The 19,844-nt window shown below is 36.3% G+C and overlaps 1 protein-coding gene across 4 annotated transcripts in view; it reads left to right on the plus strand.

Moving 5' to 3' along the window:
- The window catches only part of CUL5 (cullin 5), a 130,177-nt gene that overhangs the window by 78,516 nt on the left and 31,817 nt on the right, over positions 1 to 19,844 (plus strand). For all 4 annotated transcript variants that reach the window (XM_005215787.4, XM_002692966.6, XM_024975725.2 and 1 more), the window contains 4 exons: positions 7,522 to 7,615; positions 8,870 to 9,000; positions 9,254 to 9,361; positions 11,802 to 11,866. In XM_005215787.4, the coding sequence (XP_005215844.1) occupies positions 7,522 to 7,615; positions 8,870 to 9,000; positions 9,254 to 9,361; positions 11,802 to 11,866 (398 nt within the window). The remainder of the gene's footprint in view (positions 1 to 7,521; positions 7,616 to 8,869; positions 9,001 to 9,253; positions 9,362 to 11,801; positions 11,867 to 19,844) is intronic.

The raw sequence follows: 19,844 nt of genomic DNA on the forward strand, positions 1-19,844 counted from the left end.
TTTTATGTTTAGTACATAATCACAAAAATATTTTTAGGATCCCCTTATAGATTTATCCTAATGTAACTTTCATTTTAATTTCTCTGTTATCAGTACAGCAGATTATAATAGATGAATCAAAGAAAAGTGAGTTATGCTGTGAATTGTTTAAATAGTTGTTTTGGATATTTTGAACTGAAATCTCTAGGCTAAAAGTTTTCAGTGAAGGTAGTGTCTACCTCCAGGAAGTGTGAATTTGTAGAGGCATTTTAATGTTCAGTGGTCCCACTGGCCACTCATGTAAGAGAAAATCTTTTTTATACTTATTTGAATCTAGAATTTAATTTTATTTTACTTATAAACCAAAACACTTTTGCATGATACTAGTAATACACCTCATTTTCTAGGTATGATATTATTTTGTAAATTAAAAAATGGTAATATAGTTTGAGTGAACTCCGGGAGTTGGTGGTGGACAGGGAGGCCTGGCGTGCTGCAGTTCATGGGGTCGCAAAGAGTTGGACACAACTGAGCAACTGAACTGAACTGAATATATATTTTGTTTGAAATCTTAAATTTTTTTCACTGTTGGATATTTATCTCATCTATAGTAGTAGTGTTCATGTTATTTGAGTCACCAGTGCACCTGTGTTGAATTGAAGTCAGGATCATGAATGCTGCCAGTTTGTCCCTCCGGTTTGTGACCTGAGAGGAGTCTTAACCCACTGGTTTTAATTAGCCTCACTCTAATTGGCCTAGTTTGGGCTGAGTGGATCATACACTTTGTGTGTAAGTGTGTCTTTGTATACATGTTGCAAGCATGCTTGAGTCATCAGTATATATGTGTTTGTAGTAGGTATTATATAGTGATACTTGACTCATCTAGAAGATAACCCATTTAGCAACTTTAGCTACTTGCAGTTCAGTGGAGAAACTAGAAAGTTAGGCCAAGAGTTCTGAGCAGCTGCATTGTATTAGATGTCTGATAGGCCTACTTCAACTTTTACTTATAGGAGAGCAACTTAATCCCACTTAGATCCAGTTATACACACAGTTTAGTAAGATTGATTATCATTGATGGGCCTGTGGCAGATGAACAAAACTGGGTAAAAGACTTCAGAGCTCTGCTGCCTGAAGAGGTGCTATTGACCACAAAAAGTGACACTTAACAGTAAGAAAAGAATGAGAAAAAAACAGTCCCTCTAAAATGATGTTGCCATTCTTTCAAAAATTTTCACATTATTATGCATTAAAAAGTTGAGAAAATTAACACTGTTGGATTAAAAGTGTGGCTAATATTGTGACATTTTCCATTTTCTCCAAATTTAGAAATTTTATGGCAAATTTACTGATTATTAAGTAGATTAGAGGGCCTGGGACAAACTATTAACAAAAGCATGGCATTTGCCTACATTGTAGCAAATAGTGAGATTATTTACAATAATCTCATTGTAGTGAGATTATTCTTTTATGTAAAGTATATAAAGTATTTCCTTTTATATATCAATTCATGCCCAAAAGAATGAGAAAAAATATAGAAGAAAATAACTTGAAAAAAATTTTTTCTGAGGCAATTAGTATTGTAGGTGATAGTCTTATATACCTTGGTTTTACCTGAAGTCATATGTTTATTATTTATTATGCATCTGAACTATGTCAAGCCTTGTGATAGCAAGAATAAGAAGATAGAACTGCTTCCTGTCTTCAAAGTAACACTAGAGTTAAATGGAATGATGGAATAGAGAGAGTGAAATGGTGATGGTTAGTCTTCATTTCTTCACAGTGACCAAAGCTCTGAAAGGGAGGCAGTGTGTTACACTGATTAGGGGCATACATGTTGGAAGAAGGTGAGGAGTTTAATTCCACTGTCATTTTACTAGCTGTGTGCCCGTTATCAATTTCTTCAAATTGTAAAGTGGGGTAATACCTACTTGTGTTTAATGCACTACCATATCAAAACATTTAAGTGCTGTGCCTAGGATGGTACTTTTACTTTTAGGGCTGTGGTTTACAGAAGTTGCTTACTTATTCTCAGACAGAAACTATTTTACTACATATGCAAAACCTTGAGTAAAAAACTGAATTAGCAACAAGGTCACAAGTCATAAGTTATTAGCATTAAAGTACTTGTTAACCTTCAAGTATTTAAGTATATTAAGGGTGGTATTTAAAAAGTCAAGGTGAGTCTAATTGGCTTCATTGGTCTATAGAGAGTTACTTGTATAATTAGTTTAGAAATGAAGCAACTTAACACTGGTTATAAAGTTTTTAAAAAAAAAGTTAATGTTGAGAATAGCCATACATGGAATAAATGAATTCTTGAATACATTATAGATATCTTTGTATGGTTAAAGACCTGATAATGATAAAGTAGAATCTTAAGGTGGAGTAATCTAGAATAATTTTTAATTCGATGACTTTATTTTATAGCTCAGGGAAAAGCAAATTATTACTTGTATGAAATTACATAACAAAAGTCAGAACTGTTCCTATTGCTTTCATTAAACTTCAGTGAAGTAGCATTAATTGTGCAAATTGAATACCACTAAAAAAGACTCTACTATGTCAGTTAGCCTACCTATCCAAACTTTCATCTTCACAGACCTATGCATTCATTCATTCAACAAATACTGAGTGCCTGCTGTGTTTTATGGCAGGCATCATCTTTGAAGAGTTTTGCTATAAAGGAAGGTAAAAAAAACATCAAGCACATTGATAGTTAAAGTGTTTCACCTTGCAGACCTCTGGGGAGATTGCTATGGATTTAGAAGTTGTGCTCATCTCAGGCAAAATACAGGAATTGATGACATATGGCAAAAAGTTTTTTTCTTCACGGAAGCTAGCAAAAGGAGACAGAAAGGGAATACAAGGTGAGAGAGATGGTTTATCACTATCCTTTCCATTCAAGATGTATTTTTCAAATAACCAGTATATACTCAGGGTTGACTCTGTTTGTAGGACTTTGGTAAATGATGGGGAGAAAAATACAAAAGAGCAATAACATGGTCCCTGCCCTCAAGGATCTGACCCTCTTGTGATGGCGAGACTCTTTGGAAATAAGCAACTGCCCTTTCTTCTTTTTGCCTATATAAAGTAGTTTTCTAAAGGATTTTTCAATACACAGGGATCTATACCATAATTCTTCTCTCTTTTTTTAAAAAATTATTTGCTATGAAACTTTTCAAATATTTACAAAAGTAGAGAAAATAGTGGAATGAACCCCACCCTCCAAACTCAACCAGCAGATTCAACAATCATCACTGTTTTGTAATACTTACTTCGTTAAGATCTCTTTTTTCATTTCTTTCCTTTTCTTTTTTCCTTTTCCACCTTTCTTACTCTTTCTTTTCCTTCCCCCTCTTTTTTTTTTTTAGCATTCAGGGTCTTAGTTCCCTGACCAGGGATCAAACCCAGGCCCTCAGAGTGAAAGTGCAAAGTCCTAACCATTGGACCACCAGGGAATTCCCTTTTTTGTTTCTTCTCTTTTTTTCCCAAAGTTTAAAAAAAAATATGATGTACATTGGTATGCTAAACACGTCTGTATTATAACATTATTTTTAATGCCTCTAAGTATTTCATCATATATATGCACTATAGAAACCAATTCTCTACTGATGGGAATTTTCATTATTATTCATTATTATTATAGATTATTTTTTATGAATAGTTCTTCCTGGAATATATTTACATGCTTATATCTTTATATCTTATATCCTTCTATATTTTTGACATCTTTATGCATACATCTTTCTTACATGTGGCATTCTCTTGGAATGGAATTTCCTGGAAATGAGATTGCTGAAGCAAAGAGTATGCACCTTTTACAGATTGCTATATAGTACCAAACTGATTTTCAGAAATATTGTTGTTAATTCTTATTTCCATTAACAGTATGCTTGTTTATTTTTGCTGATCTGAGTTTTGTCAGTCTATTAATTTTTCCAGTTTCCTGGTGTTGTAGATTTTAAAAGATTTTTTATGTGCATTTAAAACTTACTGGGGGACTTCCCTGCCAGTCCAGTGGTTAAGACTCTGTGCTTCCAGTGCAGAGGGCATGGGTTCCATCCCTGGTTGGGGAATTAAAATCCCACATGGTGTATGACATGACCAAGAAAAGAAGAAGAAGAAAAATTAATGAGGCTGAGCGTGTTTATTCTTATATTGAACCATTTGTATTTCTTCTTTTGTGAGTTCAGGCTACTCTTTTATAAGCATCACTTTCAATTTTTATTTATTCAGAAACCATAATATCATTATTTTCAAGGCCCTTCATAATTTGGTCCTAAGTTCTGTTTCCAACTTAATACTGTCCAATAAGAGTCATCCTACCCACTAAGAAATAATTACTGATTCATATACTTCATTCTGTTCATTTTTTTCTTGGATTCATGCTTTTAAGTATCGTTTTACTATTCTTTTCTTCCTGTTCAAATCCTTCAGAATTCTTAAAGCCCATCTTGCAGTAGTCTCTCTAAATACTCTAGCCTTCATCCGTTTTCTCTTATTTGAATTCCCACTGTAGCTATTGTTTCTACAACTTGATTTAGTAGCAGATTATAGGCTGCTTTATGTTATTTATCAAGCACTGTGTTGAGTCCATAAGTATATAGCTGGACAGAGCACAGTCTATCCTTGTGAAGTTTATAGTGTAGTAATAGTGTGTTTATTTCCACTTCTTTGCTTTATTGTAACTGAACTTTTCATATACCTCTGTTATGTATGAAGAATACATACATTTTTAGATATACTATAGTTGCATAACCCCAACTATATTGTGAGAGTATTGTGCATATAAACCATGTTTTATCTTCTCTATTTCTTACAACACTTAACTAATTTCTGAGCACACAGCCATTACTAAGTATATACTTGCTCTCTAATATAGTATCAAAAGTCATAGGCTTGGAGTAACGTACCTGACCTGATACTACAGCTCAAGATCTTATGAACTGTATAATATTTGAAAGTAACTTAGCCTCTCTAAGCGTATTTGCTCATATGTTAAATACCTGTTTCATAAGGTTGTCATGGGTTAAATGACATATTGGTATTAATCAGATAATGTATGTAAAGGATTTAGCACAATGTTTGGTACAGCATAGATTCTTATTAAAAGATATTAGTTATTGTAATAATTTGTTTAACCTTTCAAGCTAGAAAGTGCTTCAGTAACCTTTCTTTTTTGTCCTCAGTAACTTGTTATAACCCTAACTCCTGTCATCTAAGCAGTTACCAAATTCTGCTCAATTTACTTCAGCTATCTTGTCAATGTAGCCTCTCCTTTATTTTATTTATTTATTCATTTATTTTTTTGGTTGTACCACATGGCTTGCAGGATCTTGGTTTCTTGATTAGGAACCAAACCCAGGCCCTTAGCAGTGAACGGCTGACTCATAACCATTGTACCACCTAGCCTCCCTAGCCTCTCCTTTTAATCCTCACTGAAACCCATAATAAGAAATACATTTTTTATTGTAACTTAGTATGTTCTTTGTTTATTTACTCATATCTGAAACAAAATTATATGAAATAATATTCATTGTTATTGTATGTGAAGCACTTTGATATTTTTGTTGTAGTTCTGTTCTATATTATTTTAAAAAGAAAAGCTGGTCACAGTCATTAAAACATTTCACAACAAACAGGTTGAAACACACAACTCTAGATTTTTTAGAGTCTGCAGAATTTGGACTACTCCAGAGCTAGATTATGTTCAAGTGTAAATTTTCAGTGAAATAGAAAACAGATGATTATAGAAAATAGAGCTTATTTTAGAAAACAGAGCTTATTCTGGTTGCACTTTCTTATTCATTATAAGTTATATATAGTTAGATTTACCTGTTCTCTGTTGAAAGTGGGAGTGTTCTGTTGTGCATATTCCAGAGCCGGTATAGAATGAAATTACTCAGCAGTTGGGTCAGAGCTCCCCACCTTGGCAGAAATTTCTCAACCACGTCATATATCTATTGCTTGTCTTAGGACAGAACTGACATACATGGACTTTAAAGTCATTAGCATAATTCTCAAAGAGGGAGGGACCTGAAAACTTTTATTGCAGAAATTTTTTTTAACATTTTAAGAAGTAGAAACAGTGGTATAATGAATCTCCATTCCCAAATTCAGCTTCAGTAATTAGCAACATTAAGTCAGTTCTAAGAGGAATTTTTAGCAAAGAACTTGTAAGGCACATATAATTCCCTTTCCTTAATACAGATAGCTGATCTATTTTAAGAAGAAGAGAGATATCAGCCTTAGTGTACCTTGTATAGGTAATCACAACCTATTCATTTTGATACCTGCAAGGAGAGTAAAAATATATGACACAGAGGAGCAGTGATGGAGTGGGGTGGATTTTCCTGAGACCCAACCAGAACGTTACACCCTGATCATCTTACTTAGAATCTTTCAACAGCCTTGTTTGTCAGTCTCCCTACTACCACTCAGTACTACCTACCTTGTTGATCAGTTAGACTGATCCTTTAAAAATGACTTGGTGGGGGAATAGAAGTTCATTACATTTATCTTCTGTTTAAAACCTTTCATACCTATAGAATGGGCTTCCCTGGTGCCTCAGGAGTAAAGAATCTGCCTGGCAATTCAGGAGACACAGGTTCATTCCCTGGATGGGAAAGATCCCCTGGAGAAGGAAATGGCAATTCACTCCAATATTCTTGCCTGAAAAATCCCATAGACAGAGGCTCCTGGTGGGCTACAGTCCAAGGGGTTGCAAAAGAGTCAGACACAGCTTAGCAACTAAGCAGCAACAACAACCTTTGAAGTCCCAAACCTTAGATCTTTATTCGTAATCTCGCTCCAGTCTACCTTTCTAGCTTTCTCGCCTATTATCTCTTCACTGCCATAGTCAGTTTCATATTCTTAGAATAACCAATCCATTTTAAGACCTGTATTCACTTTTCAAGATCCAATTTAAATTTCATCAGGTGGATGAGACCTTTTTAACTACCCAGAAAAAATGATAGTTCCTTTGTTTGTATGTGTGTGTTTTGCCACTTAACTTAGTTTATTTATTAAAGTTTGCCCTTTATAAGATAGTGATCTTCTCCAGATCTGAGGTTATAGCTTTCTTTTCTTGGTATTCTAACACTTCTTTGGTGCCCACGGCAGTAATACCTACTATGAGTTGAACTGAATGTTCATACTTTTAGAATTTTAGCATCTAACTCCAACACAGGTTCTCTCCAGATAAGAGTTCATTAAAGTTTGTTTGTTTTTTTTTTAATTTGATTTTGTAGATTAAAAATTTTTTTCCTTCCCTCACTGGGGACTTTTACTGAAATTTCTATAGAGAACCTGAGTTCCTAGGCTTTTCCTTATGGGGGAGTATATTTGGTAAACAAATATAGAGTATCTATCTTCATCAACCCTCTAATAAAGGTAAGTAAAATCTACTTTCAGTATACTTAGTTTTTTGCTGTTGTTGTACAATGGGGTTTTATGGAACTGTAAAGCAAAATAGAGTGGAGTAGATTTGTGCTTTATTTGTGCTTATAATAGCCTTGACCAATTTTTGATATATTTCAGCTCATGGAATGCTGTGTAAATGCCCTGGTGACATCCTTTAAAGAGACTATCTTAGCAGAGTGCCAAGGCATGATCAAGCGAAATGAAACTGAAAGTAGGTAAAACAGTACATAAAGTTATACTTTTTTAATAGGATATCTTTGAAGCACATCGCTTTTAATACATTACTGTTAGATCATTCTTTTTATACATAGGTATTTTCATTATGGCAAACTGTGTAAAGAAAAGGATAAAAATATTTAGCATAGTTAGAAAGGCTGTAAAGAAGATTATGAACTTGTATTTTAAGGATTTTTTTCTCCTTGGGTATCAGTATGTTTGTATGTGCTCATGTACATTTCAATTTGTTCTCAAAAGTAAGACTCTGCTTTTAAAGGCTAATTTAAATGATAAATGTACAGTATAGGATAGAACTAGGTAATTTGACTTTGGTGTGGAACTTTATGACTAATATTTTTAGAAAGCAATAAAACTCCCTGTGTTGGTAATCTTGATCCCTCTCCCCCATAAAGTTATATTTGGGAAAGTAGAAAGTATATTAATACCAAAAGAAATACATACCAAAAAGAAAAATTAACCCATATCCTTACTGCTCAGAGACAACCACTTTTCACATTTTGATGTATTGCTCTCTAGATTTCATGTTATAAAATTGCAAGGTCCTATCTAATCTCTAGTTGTGTTTCAAGTGTGTATTTCAGTTCACTTAAATCTATACATTCTTCAGAAGTATTTTTGTAGTAAAAGCAAGTTTCTCACTTGGTACAAATGAAATATTTGAATTTCTGTATGCCAAACTAAGTAGAGTCCACTGATCCAAGGTGGGGGTTAACAGGAGAAAATTTTGTAAACTGAAAAATGCTTTATGAATACAGTTTTATATTATCTTATCACTCTGAATAATCTAAGGACATGATTATTTTACCCCTTGATGTTGCTGTGTATCGTGTGTTTAATATTACATCTAGCTTATGAAATGTACTTATCTTCTGTGTAAACTTTTGTGTTTCTTAGAATAAATATTTTCCATTTTATTGAAAGTCAGATGACTCACCTTTTAAGAGGAGTTGGGTTGTACAGTATGTGATCACTTTATTTAGAGTTTCTTTTAAAAATAATTTGTGTCAGACTGAGAAGGTAGGTCAGGCAGTTATAGTATTATGCTTATGCTTATTATAACAACTCCTAAACTAATTGTACTCGCAGAATACTGTTAAAGCTGTCAACTTCCAACTAATATTTCCCTACACTCTTATTATCATAGGCTTTCTAGATCCATGATACAAATCAAAGAGAAAATCTGTTCTGATGGATGAAATGATTACATGAGTATGTCCTATCCTTTCAGAATTACATTTAATGTTTTCATTGATGGACAAAGTTCCTAATGGGATAGAACCAATGTTAAAAGACTTGGAGGAGCATATCATCAGTGCGGGCCTGGCAGATATGGTAGCAGCTGCTGAAACTATTACTACTGTAAGTTTTCCTCAATGACAATAATAGGTATATATCAAGGTTAATTTGTAAATGCAGGATCAGGTATTTAAACTAGTAATTGATGGCAAAACAGTGATGTTGGAACACCTTTCTTAAGAAAAAAATATTTCAGAAAATTTTCCAAATTTTAAAGCTATAATGATTTATTAAAATTATGTTTATATTTTCTTATTTTTTGTGTATTAGTCTCTTTTTTAAAACTCATCTTAATATAAAACACTTTATTTTTTAGGACTCTGAGAAGTATGTTGAGCAGTTACTTACACTATTTAATAGATTCAGTAAACTTGTCAAAGAAGCTTTTCAAGATGACCCACGATTTCTTACTGCAAGAGACAAGGTAATATTCCTGTATGTTAACACTATTGTCATAATTTAATTGTAGTAAGAAACTTGCATCATTATGCTATTAAACCACAAAGTAAAAAACCTAGCAACTCTTATTTTTCAACAGTGGAGGGCAACCGTATTACATATGGTTTCTTATATGCTTTTGTAAGGATTGGGTATGGTTGTGGACCAGAATTTAGCTAGAAATTAGCTCTCTTCCTCATTTTTTCAAGAATGTTTTCCTCTTTAGAATATTACTGATTATTGAATTCCTACTCATCCTTCCTTAAGACTCAGTTCAAAGTATACTTCTCTTGGAATTTCCTTGATACTCTGCCTCTTCCAACATCCTGTCCCAAGCAGAGTTGATTTCTTTGTCCTATTTCCTTTCCTACGGCTCTTACGAGAGTTATATCACATTTATCCCTGTTTTCCATACCTTATTTCCCATCATTATAGTCTAGGATAATGATAATGAAACATAATATTATCCTTAAAGTTGTATCTTTTTCAATGTCATAAACCTATCACTAGAAATTACCATTAGTTTTTCCACTCTTAAACTACCTTTCCTTACTTCCCAAGTGAAATATTTTTCTCGACTCTAAAAAGACAATCAGCTTTCTCCATAATAGCTTTCTCCACTATGTTTAGATAGATAAATGGATAGAAAGGTACATAGGTAAATAAAATATGAAAGGGATTTAAGGGAGTATGGAGGTAATAAGGTGGTTTGAAATATTAAATTGAATGGCCTGCAAAGGCTTTATTGAGGTGACATTCAGATTAAGATTGAAGTTGATTAAGAAATAAGTCACCTGGCTTTCTGAGGGAATAATGCTTTAGCCAGAAGGGACAACACTTGTAAAGACTCTAAGGCAAGACTATGCCTGTCATGTTCCAGAACCAGAGAAGAAAGAGATCATTGTGGCCAGAGTGGATCGAGTGAGGGGGAGAATAGTAAGAAATCAGAAATGGGTAGTCAGGGATAACAGGAGACCAGATCATCATAAGACTGTGAGAGCCATGGTAAGGAGTTTTATTTCTACTCTGAGTAGTGTAGAAACTCATAGAAAGATCTTAAACTAAATGACAGGATCTGACTTAATGTTTTATCAGAATCACCTGTCTTGCTACAAAAAGAATAGGCTGAAGGAAGCAAGGGAGGAAGCAAGATTATGGGTTAAGAACCTATTTAAGTAATTCAGTTAAGTAATGATGGAAGCGCAGCCCGGAAGGATAGTAGGTGGAGGTAGTCAAAAGTTGTTGGATTTTTAATGTGTTGTGAAAATAGAGTATATAGGACTTGATACTGGAATCAGATGTGGAATGTGATAGAAAGAGATCAGTCAAGAATGACACTCAGATTTTCTGATCAGTTAAAAGTATATGCTTGCTGAGGTGAGGGAAGATGAAGACTTTGAAAGAAGCAGGTTTCCGGGGAGATGGTTAAAGAGAGACTAGGAACTCGGTTCTGGACAAAGTTAACTTTGAAATGTTTATTAAACATCCATATGGCAACATCAGATCTGGAACTTAATGGAGGGGGTGGGCCTGCAAAAATAAAATTGGGACCTTCAGCATATAGATGGTTTTTAAAGCTCTGACACTTCAAATTAAGAGTGAGGGTAGCAAAGAGAAGAAACCCAATAGGAACCATCTTTCCTGAGGAGAGAGGAGAATGCTGTGCTAGAAAACAAGTGGGAAACACTCTTTGCAGGAGGAGGGCATGGTTTGCTGTTTTCAAATCCTGTTGACGGGTCAGGTAAGATAAGGATCTAACCGACTGTGGTCTTCAGCTACATGGAGGTTGTGAGTGACTGACAAGAATGATTGATTGGAGTAGAAGTGTTGAAAGCCTGATTAAAACAGTTTCAAATAAGAATGGTAGTAGTGAAATTAGTGACAGTGAGTTAGATAATTCTTCTAGAAGTTTAGCTTAATGAGAGACAGAGAAATATGGGGCGGTAGCTGAAGGTGGACAAAGCCAAGCGAGAATCTTTAAGATTTAAAATAATATATATGCATACTGAGGCTATAAAAATAATGGAGAAAGGGAAAATTGATGATGCTGGAGAAAAGAGGAGGGAATTCTGATTACTTTGGTTTTCTCAGTGAAATAGGAGGTCCATATCATCAGCTGAGAATATGCATGAGGGAGGAAATACTGGAGATTTGAAGAAAAAGGAGGTGATATGAAAATATTTTGTAGGAGACTGTGGACAAGAGACAATGTTATGGTTATCAGGCCGTATTAAGACCTCACTTGAGAATAATGATAATCATAACATGACAAGAGCATGTTGAAATCCTTCACTTGAAAAATTCTATCAGGCCAGGTGCATCATTAAAAAAAAGCTAATTTGATTTTTTTAGAATTACAATAATTCCTCTGACTGTATTTTAAGTATTAAAACTAATGTTCATATCTTATTTTATATTATTTGCAGGCATATAAAGCAGTTGTTAATGATGCTACCATATTTAAACTTGAATTACCTTTGAAGCAGAAGGGGTAAGTGTTTTAAATCATGTTTATAATTGCATTTTATGGAGTGTGTTATATGTTATTGGACATGCATATGCAAAGTGCCCTATTTCCCTAACCCTATGAGCTTTATTTTTTGTTTTTTTAACTGTTATGGTTTTGCTGCCTTTGATTATTAAAAATTCTATCTTTATTTTAAATTTTATATTATTTCCTCTTGTAACCAAAGAATGTTAACCTTATTTTTTTAAGTTAAAAAAAAAAGTTTTGTTCTTTCAGATTCTTTGCTCATCATTTTTCTTCCTCATCATTCACCAGTTATTTTATAATGTATAAAAGCATAGAATAGGACTCTCTTCACCATGATGATTAAAAAAAGAGAAATTGGAACTAGTCCAGTGGCTAAGCATCCACACTTCCAATGCAGGGGACTCAGGTTTGATCCCCTGGTTAGGGAGCTAGATCCCACATGCTGAAACTGAGAGTTGGTATGCCACAACTAAAGATCCTGCATGCTGCAACTAAGACCTGGCACATCCAAATAAATACGTAAATTTTTTCCAAAGGGATATAAATTTTAATGTAAATGTTTATGTTACTATTTTTTTAAACTCATTGTTGGTGAGTTCTCATCTCAAGTAAGATGGATTTATTCATGCTAACAACTATTATAAAAAATCTGAAAATGAAAATGTAATCATCTATTCATTAATCTAAGCTAGTTATAGTATCTTTAGAGTAGTACTAAGTAGCACTAAAAGTTAATTTGAAAAATGATCTTTTGTAATTTTAAATAAATTATACATAACGTTAATATACTTGAAAATAGGGCTTTGTTTTTTGTTTTGTTTAAATCATTTTCATTTTGTCTTTTTTAAACCATATAAGTTATTTAAGTACTAGTACAGTGGAAGACACCTGGGTCATACACTTTTATAGTAATTGGCATTGTTTAGAAGGGCATTTGTTGTGTTCTCTTTATAAATATGAAACGTATAACCCTGCATCTTGGAGATTTCTTCATATAAATACATAAAGGTCTTCCTTATTCTCCCGTTTCCACCTTTTTTCAATGAAAATATTCAGACTTAAGAGTAAAGTCACCTCTGTTGCTTTATTAAATAATGTATCTCCCTGTATATCCATCAGTTAACTTTTTAAGTACATTTCAAAAGAAGTTGCAAGCATCAGTAACCATTACTCCCTAAACATTTTATCATGCAGTCATTAATTGAATATTGTGTTTGCTTTGAGATAAAATTGACCTACAGTCATATCTATAAATCTTATGTTTTTAATTTTGTGAGATCTGACAAATGCCTACATCCCTATTAAAATAAACATTATTTTCATCATCCTTGAGAGATACTTCATGTCCATTCCCAATCAGTCCCACCCCTATCCCCACCTTCTTCCAGAAGGCAACTGTTGTTCTGATTATTTCAACATAGTTTAGGTTTGCCTGATCTAGGACTACATAGAAATTGAATTCATAAAATAGTGTATTATTTGTGTAAAACTTTTTTTCAACTCACCATAGTGTTTTTAAGATTTATCCATGTTTTTGTAAGTCACAGTGGTTTGTTTCCCAAAGTGGTTGTACTATTTTACACTCCCACTAGCATGATTTTTTCATATATTTCCCACCAGTTTTTCATGTATTTTTTTGGTATTCTTATATTTTTTGGGAATGAGGATTAAATGGTATTCTCATACATCCAGAATTGACTGGATGTATGTTCCGTTATCTCAGTACAGTTTTGTTTTATTAACTGCGCTGGGTCTCAGTTACGGCCTGGGGACCTTGTGTTGCAGCACACAGCCTCCAGTTGTGTGTGTGGGCTGCAGGGCGCACAGCCTGCAGTAGTTGCGGCTGTGGGCTTAGGTGCTCCGAGGCTTGTGGGACCTTCGTTCCCTGACCAAGGATCAGACCCAGGTCCCCTGCATCACAAGGCAGATTCTTAACAACTGGGCCACCAGGGAAGTCCCCTAAGTATATTTTTGATTCCCATTTCCCTCATGACTATTGATATTGAACAGTTTTTCATGTATTTTTGGGGTATTCTTACATTTTTCTTTATAAAGTGTTCAGATTTTTTGCCTGTTTATTAGTGAGCTATGAGTTCTTACATATTCTGTATATTGGTCCTTTGTTATATGTGTGCTTTTCTTTTGTGGATTTTGCTGTGTTTTATCGAGGAAACCTCTGTCTACATCTACCACTAGGACAAGAAGATAATCTTCTGTTTTCTTTTAGAAGCTTTGTAATTTGTAGCTTTCACATTGAAGTCTAAGGGCCACGTTAAATTGATATTTGTATATAGTGTAAGTTAGGGGTTAAGTTTAATTTTTTTCTTTTCTGTATGGTGGCCAGTGGTTTCATCACCATTTATTGGAAATATTTTCCATTCCCCACTGCATTGTTTTGGTGCCTTTTATGAAGAATCAAGTGACTTAAAAATATGTATGTTTTTCTGGACTTTCTATTCTATTCCAGTGAATTAACTGAATATCCTTAGGCCATTTCAAATAGTTATGATTAATAAAGTTCTGCAAAAAGTTCAAGTCAGCTGGTATAACTTTGTTCTTGTTTTTTTCTTGAGTGCTTTTGATACTCTAGTATTTTGCTAGTATATAAAAATATGGTTGTTTTTTATAAATTGGTCTTATATTGTTACCTTGTTAAAGTTATTAGTTCTAGTAGTTCTTTTATAGATTTCCTAAAATTTTCTATGTAAAAAATCATGTAATCTCCAAATAAAAGAGTTATTTCTTTTTATGGTTTGACCCACTGGATAGGATCATAAGTACAGAGGGATGGTATGGGGAGGGAGGTGGGAGGAGGGTTCAGGATGGGGAACACATGTATACCTGTGGCGGATTCATTTTGATACATGGCAAAACCAGTACAATATTGTAAAGTTAAAAAATAAAATTAAATTTAAAAAAAAAAAGAAACAGTGAGAGTGGGCGTCCTTACCTTTTTCTGCAAGCTTTGAGGAAAAGCCTTAATATTTTGTCTCTAAGAACAAAGTTAGGTAAGGATTTTTCATAGGGTTGCTTTTTATTCGTAATTTGCTGGAAAGTTTGATGGTGAATGGGTGTTGATTTACTATATGCTTTTCCTGTGTCAAATGACCATAAGGTTTTTCTTGCTTATTCTTTTTTCTTTTAAGTATTTTTATTTATTTGGCTGTGTCAGGTCTTAGTTGCAGCATGTGAGATCTTTCATTGCAGTGTGTGGGCTCAGTAGTTGCAGCACGTAGGCTTAGTTCCCCACAGCATGTGGGATCTTAGATCCCCAACCAGAGGTCGAACCGGAGTCCCCTGCATTGGAAGGGAGATCTTAACCACTGGACTGCCGGGGAAGTCTCTTTCCTTCCTCTTTTGATGTGGTGACATACACTGATGGGTGTTGGATTGCTGAGGATTGTTGAAGAGAGATGTATTTGAAGGAATTGGCTTATGTAATTGTGTTGTCTTGTGCTTAGTCACTCAGTCATGACCAACTCTTTGCAATGCCATGGACTGCAGCTCGCCAGGCTCCTATGTCAATGGGGATTCTCCAGGCAAAAATACTGGAGTGGGTTGCCTTGCCTTCCTCCAGGCATCTTCCCAACCCAGGGATCAAACCCAGTTCTCCCACATTGCAGGTGGATTCTTTACCATTTGAACCACCAGGGAAGCCCCTCAGTACTGTGTAATTGTAAAAGTAAAGTATTAGTTGCTCAGTCGTGTCTGACTCTTTGAGACACCATGGACTGTAGCCCACCAGGCTCCTCCATCCATGGGATTTTCCAGGCAAGAATACTGGAGTGGGTCACCATTTCCTTCTCCAGGGGATCTTCCTGACCCATGGATTGAACCCCAGTTTCCTGCCTTGCGGGCAGACTCTGTATCATCTGGTAGCTGTGGGAGTTTGTCAGGCAGGCTAGCAGGCTGGAAACTCTTGGGCAGGAGTTGATTCTACACTTGGGGCAGAATTTTTTCTTAGAAAGAAACCTCAATTCTGCTTTTTTTTTTTTTAAACTTTCTTGATGAAAGTGAAAGAGGAAAGTGCAAAATCTGGCTTAAAACTCAACATTCAGAAATCTAAGATCATGGCATCTGGTCCCATCACTTCATGGCTAATAGATGTAGAAACAGTGGCTGACTTTATTTTGGGGGGCTCCAAAATCACTGCAGATGGTGATTGCAGCCATGAAATTAAAATACGCTTACTCCTTGGAAGGAAAATTATGACCAATCTAGACAGCATATTCAAAAGCAGAGACATTACTTTGCCAACAAAGGTCCATCTAGTCAAGGCTCAGGTTTGTCCAGCAGTTATGTATGGATGTGAGAGTTGGACTATAAAGAAAGCTGAGCGCAGAAGAATTGATGCTTTTGAACTGTAGTGTTGGAGAAGACTCTTGAGTCCCTTGGACTGCAAGGAGATCCAACGAGTCCATTCTGAAGGAGATCAGTCCTGGGTGTTCATTGGAAGGACTAATGTTGAAGTTGAAACTCCAATACTTTGGCCACCTGATGTCAGAGCTGACTAATCTGAAAAGACCCTGATGCTGGGAAAGATTGAGGGCAGGAGGAGAAGGGGATGACAGAGGATGAGATGGCTGTATGGCATTGCCAACTAGATGGACATGGGTTTGGGTGGACTTTGGGAGTTGATGATGGACAGGGAGGCCTGGCGTGCTGCGGTTCATGGAGTCGCAAAGAGTTGGACATGACTGAGCAACTGAACTGAACTGATATATATATATATATCCATTCTTTCTCAGACTTTTTTCCCACTTTGCTTATTACAGAATATTGAATAGAGTTCCCTGTGCTTTAGAGTAGGTCTTTGTTGATTATCTATTTTATATATGCATGTGTGCGTGCTAAGTCATTACCAACTCTTTGCGACACTATGGACTGTAGCCTGCTGGACTTCTCTATCCATGGGATTCTCCAGGCAAGTGGGTTGCCATTTCCTCCTCTAGACAGTCTTCCTGACCCAGGGATCAAATCCACATCTCTTATGTCTCTTGCATTGGCTGACGGGTTCTTTACCACTATCACCACCTGGGAAACCCCATTTTATATAGAGTAGTGTGTATATGTTTGTTTTATAATTTTGTCTGGTTATTTTTGGCTGTGCTGGGTCTTCGTTGCTGTATGGGCTTTTCTCTAGTTGCAGTGAGCGCAAGCTACTCTCTAGCTGTGGTACATGGGCTTCTCATTGCAGTGGCTTCTCTTGTGGGAGAACGGGCTCTAGAGCACGTGGGCTCGGTAGTTGTGGCTCTCAGGCTCTGGAGCACATGCTGAGTAGTGGTGGTGCATGTGCTTAGTTGTTCTATGGCATGTGGGATCTTACCAGACCAGGAATCAAACCCATGTCTCCTGCATTGGCAGGTGGATTCTTTACACCTGAGCCACTAGGGAAGCCCAGTAGTGTATATATGTTAATCCTAAACTCCTGGTTTATCCTTCCCCACCCACTTTTCCCCATTCATAACCATGTTTGGTTTCAAAGTATGATTCTGTTTCTGCTTTGTGAATAAGTTCATTTGTATCTTTTTTTTTTTTAGATTTTACTTGTAAATGGAATCATATGATATTTGTCTTTGTCTGACTTACTTTACTTATATGACAGATTCTAGGTCCATCCATGCTGCTGCAAATGGCATTATTTTGTTCTTTTTCTGGTTACATGATATTCTGTTGTATACATGTACCGCATTTATTTATCCATTCCTCTGTGTATTCAGTCACTCAGTCATGTCGGACTCTTTGCGACCCCATGGACTGCAGCACACCAGGCCTCCCTGGCCATCACCGACTCCCAGAGCCTACTCAAGCTCATGTCCATCGAGTCGGTGATACCGTCCAACCACCTCATCCTCTGTCATCCCCGTCTCTTCCCCGTCTCTTCCTGCCCTCAATCTTTCCCAGCATCAGGGTCTTTTCAGATGAGTCAGCTCTTCACATCAGGTGGCCAAAGTATTGGAGTTGCAGCTTCAACATCAGTCCTTCCAATGAATATTCAGGACTGATTTCCTTCAGGATGGACTGGTTTGGATCTCCTTGCAGTCCATTCCTCTGTCAGTGGCCATTTACTTAGGTTCCTTTCATGTCCTAGCTATTGTAAATAATGCTGCAGTGAATGTTGGGTTGCTTGTATCTGTCGAGACGAGCTGGACAAGCAGGGTTTCCGAAAGCGCAATACAGCGAGAGAATGAGAAACGAGACACAAGAATTAGAGAAAAGCAAGGATCAGGGGACCAACACCACTCCAAGGTGAAGGTGCCGAAACTGAATCCAAGCCAGCTTTATTAGACTTTCAGCCGTGAAGGAAAGAGTAAGCGGGGAGTTAAACTATAACTCTTGTGGCCTTCAGGGCCAAAGAACAAAATGATCATTAACCATTGAGTAATTAGGAAACAGTAATCAATAACAAATCAGTAACTAAGACTAATATTCTCATCTATAGATTTTTCACCAGATACGTTAAACATGTGACTCTGAGACGCCAGTTGAGAAACAGTCTGGGGTCGGTTTTCCGACCCTAGGATCATTCTTGTTTTCAAGATTATGAACTGTTCCCTCTGGACTTATTCCAGAGTCTCATGCCTTATAGCATCCAGTTTATCAATAATTATAAATTTCTTTTATTTATAAATAAATAAAAAATCTTTATTTATTAACAGGCCCTTGATGGGGCCTGTTTTTCTTTTATTCTTCCTGTCTCCTACAGTATCTTTTTGAATTATTTTTTTTTCTGGATATATGCCCAGGAGTGGGATTGCTGGATCCTATAGTAGTTTTATTTTTAGTTTTTTAAGGACTGTCCATAACAGTTGTACCAACTTGCATTCTCACCAACAGTTTAAGAGGGTTCTCCACACCCTCTCCAGTATTTATTGTTTATAGACTTTTTAGACATTTAAAAAAAAATCATTTTATTTATTTATTTGCTGTGCTGGATCTTCGTTGCTGCACAGGCTTTCCTCTAGTTGCAGCAAGAGGGGGCTGCTCTCTCGTTGCGGTGCACAGGCTTCTCACTGCGGTGGCCTCTCTTGTTGCAGAGCATGGACTCTAGGGTGCATGGGCTTCAGTAGGTACAGCTTGTGGGTTCAGTAGTTGCTGCTTCCAGGCTCTAGGGCCCAGGCTCAAAAGTTGTGGCCCATGGGCTTAGTTGCTCCATGGCATCTTCCCAGATCAGGGGTTGAATCCATGTCTCCTACAGTGGCAGACAGATTCTTTATCACTGAGCCACCAGAGAAGCCCTATTTATATATAGAGTTTTTGATGCTAACCATTCTGACTGGTGGTGTGATACCTCATTGTATTTCGATTTGCATTTCTCTGATAATTAGCCATATTAAGCATCTTTTCATGTGCTTTTTGGCTATCTGTTGTCTTTTGAGAAGTGTCTGTTTAGATCTTCTGCCCATTATTTGGGCTTCCTTGGTGGCTCAGACAGTAAAGAACCTGCCTGAAGTGCAGGATACGCAAGTTCGATACCTGGAGGATCCTCTGGAAAAGGGAATGGCTGCCCACTCCAGTATTCTTGCCTGTGAAATCCCATGGACAGAAGAGCCTGGTGGGCTACAGTCAGTCCATAGGGTCGCGAAGAGTTGGGACACGAATAAATGACTTTCATTTCACTTCATTTCACTTCAGTTCACTTCCCTCTTTGGTGTCCCAGGTGGTGCTAGTGGTGAAGAACCTGCCTGCCAGTGCAGGAGACATAAGAAACGTGGGTTTGATCCCTGAGTTGGGAAGATCCCATGGAGAGGGCATGGCAACCCACTCCAGTATTCTTGCCTGGAGAATCCCATGGACAGAAGCCCATTATTCCTGGTGGGCTATAGTCCATAGGGTCATAAAGAGTCAGAAACAACTGAAGCAACTTAGTACACACGCATGCCCATCATTTGATTAGGTTGTTTGTTGTTTTGATATTGAGCTGCATGAGCTATTTGTATATTTTGGAGATTAGTCCTTAGTCACTTCATTTGCA

This window comes from Bos taurus, chromosome 15 (assembly GCF_002263795.3).
Source record: "Bos taurus isolate L1 Dominette 01449 registration number 42190680 breed Hereford chromosome 15, ARS-UCD2.0, whole genome shotgun sequence".
NCBI classification, from domain to species: domain Eukaryota; kingdom Metazoa; phylum Chordata; class Mammalia; order Artiodactyla; family Bovidae; genus Bos; species Bos taurus.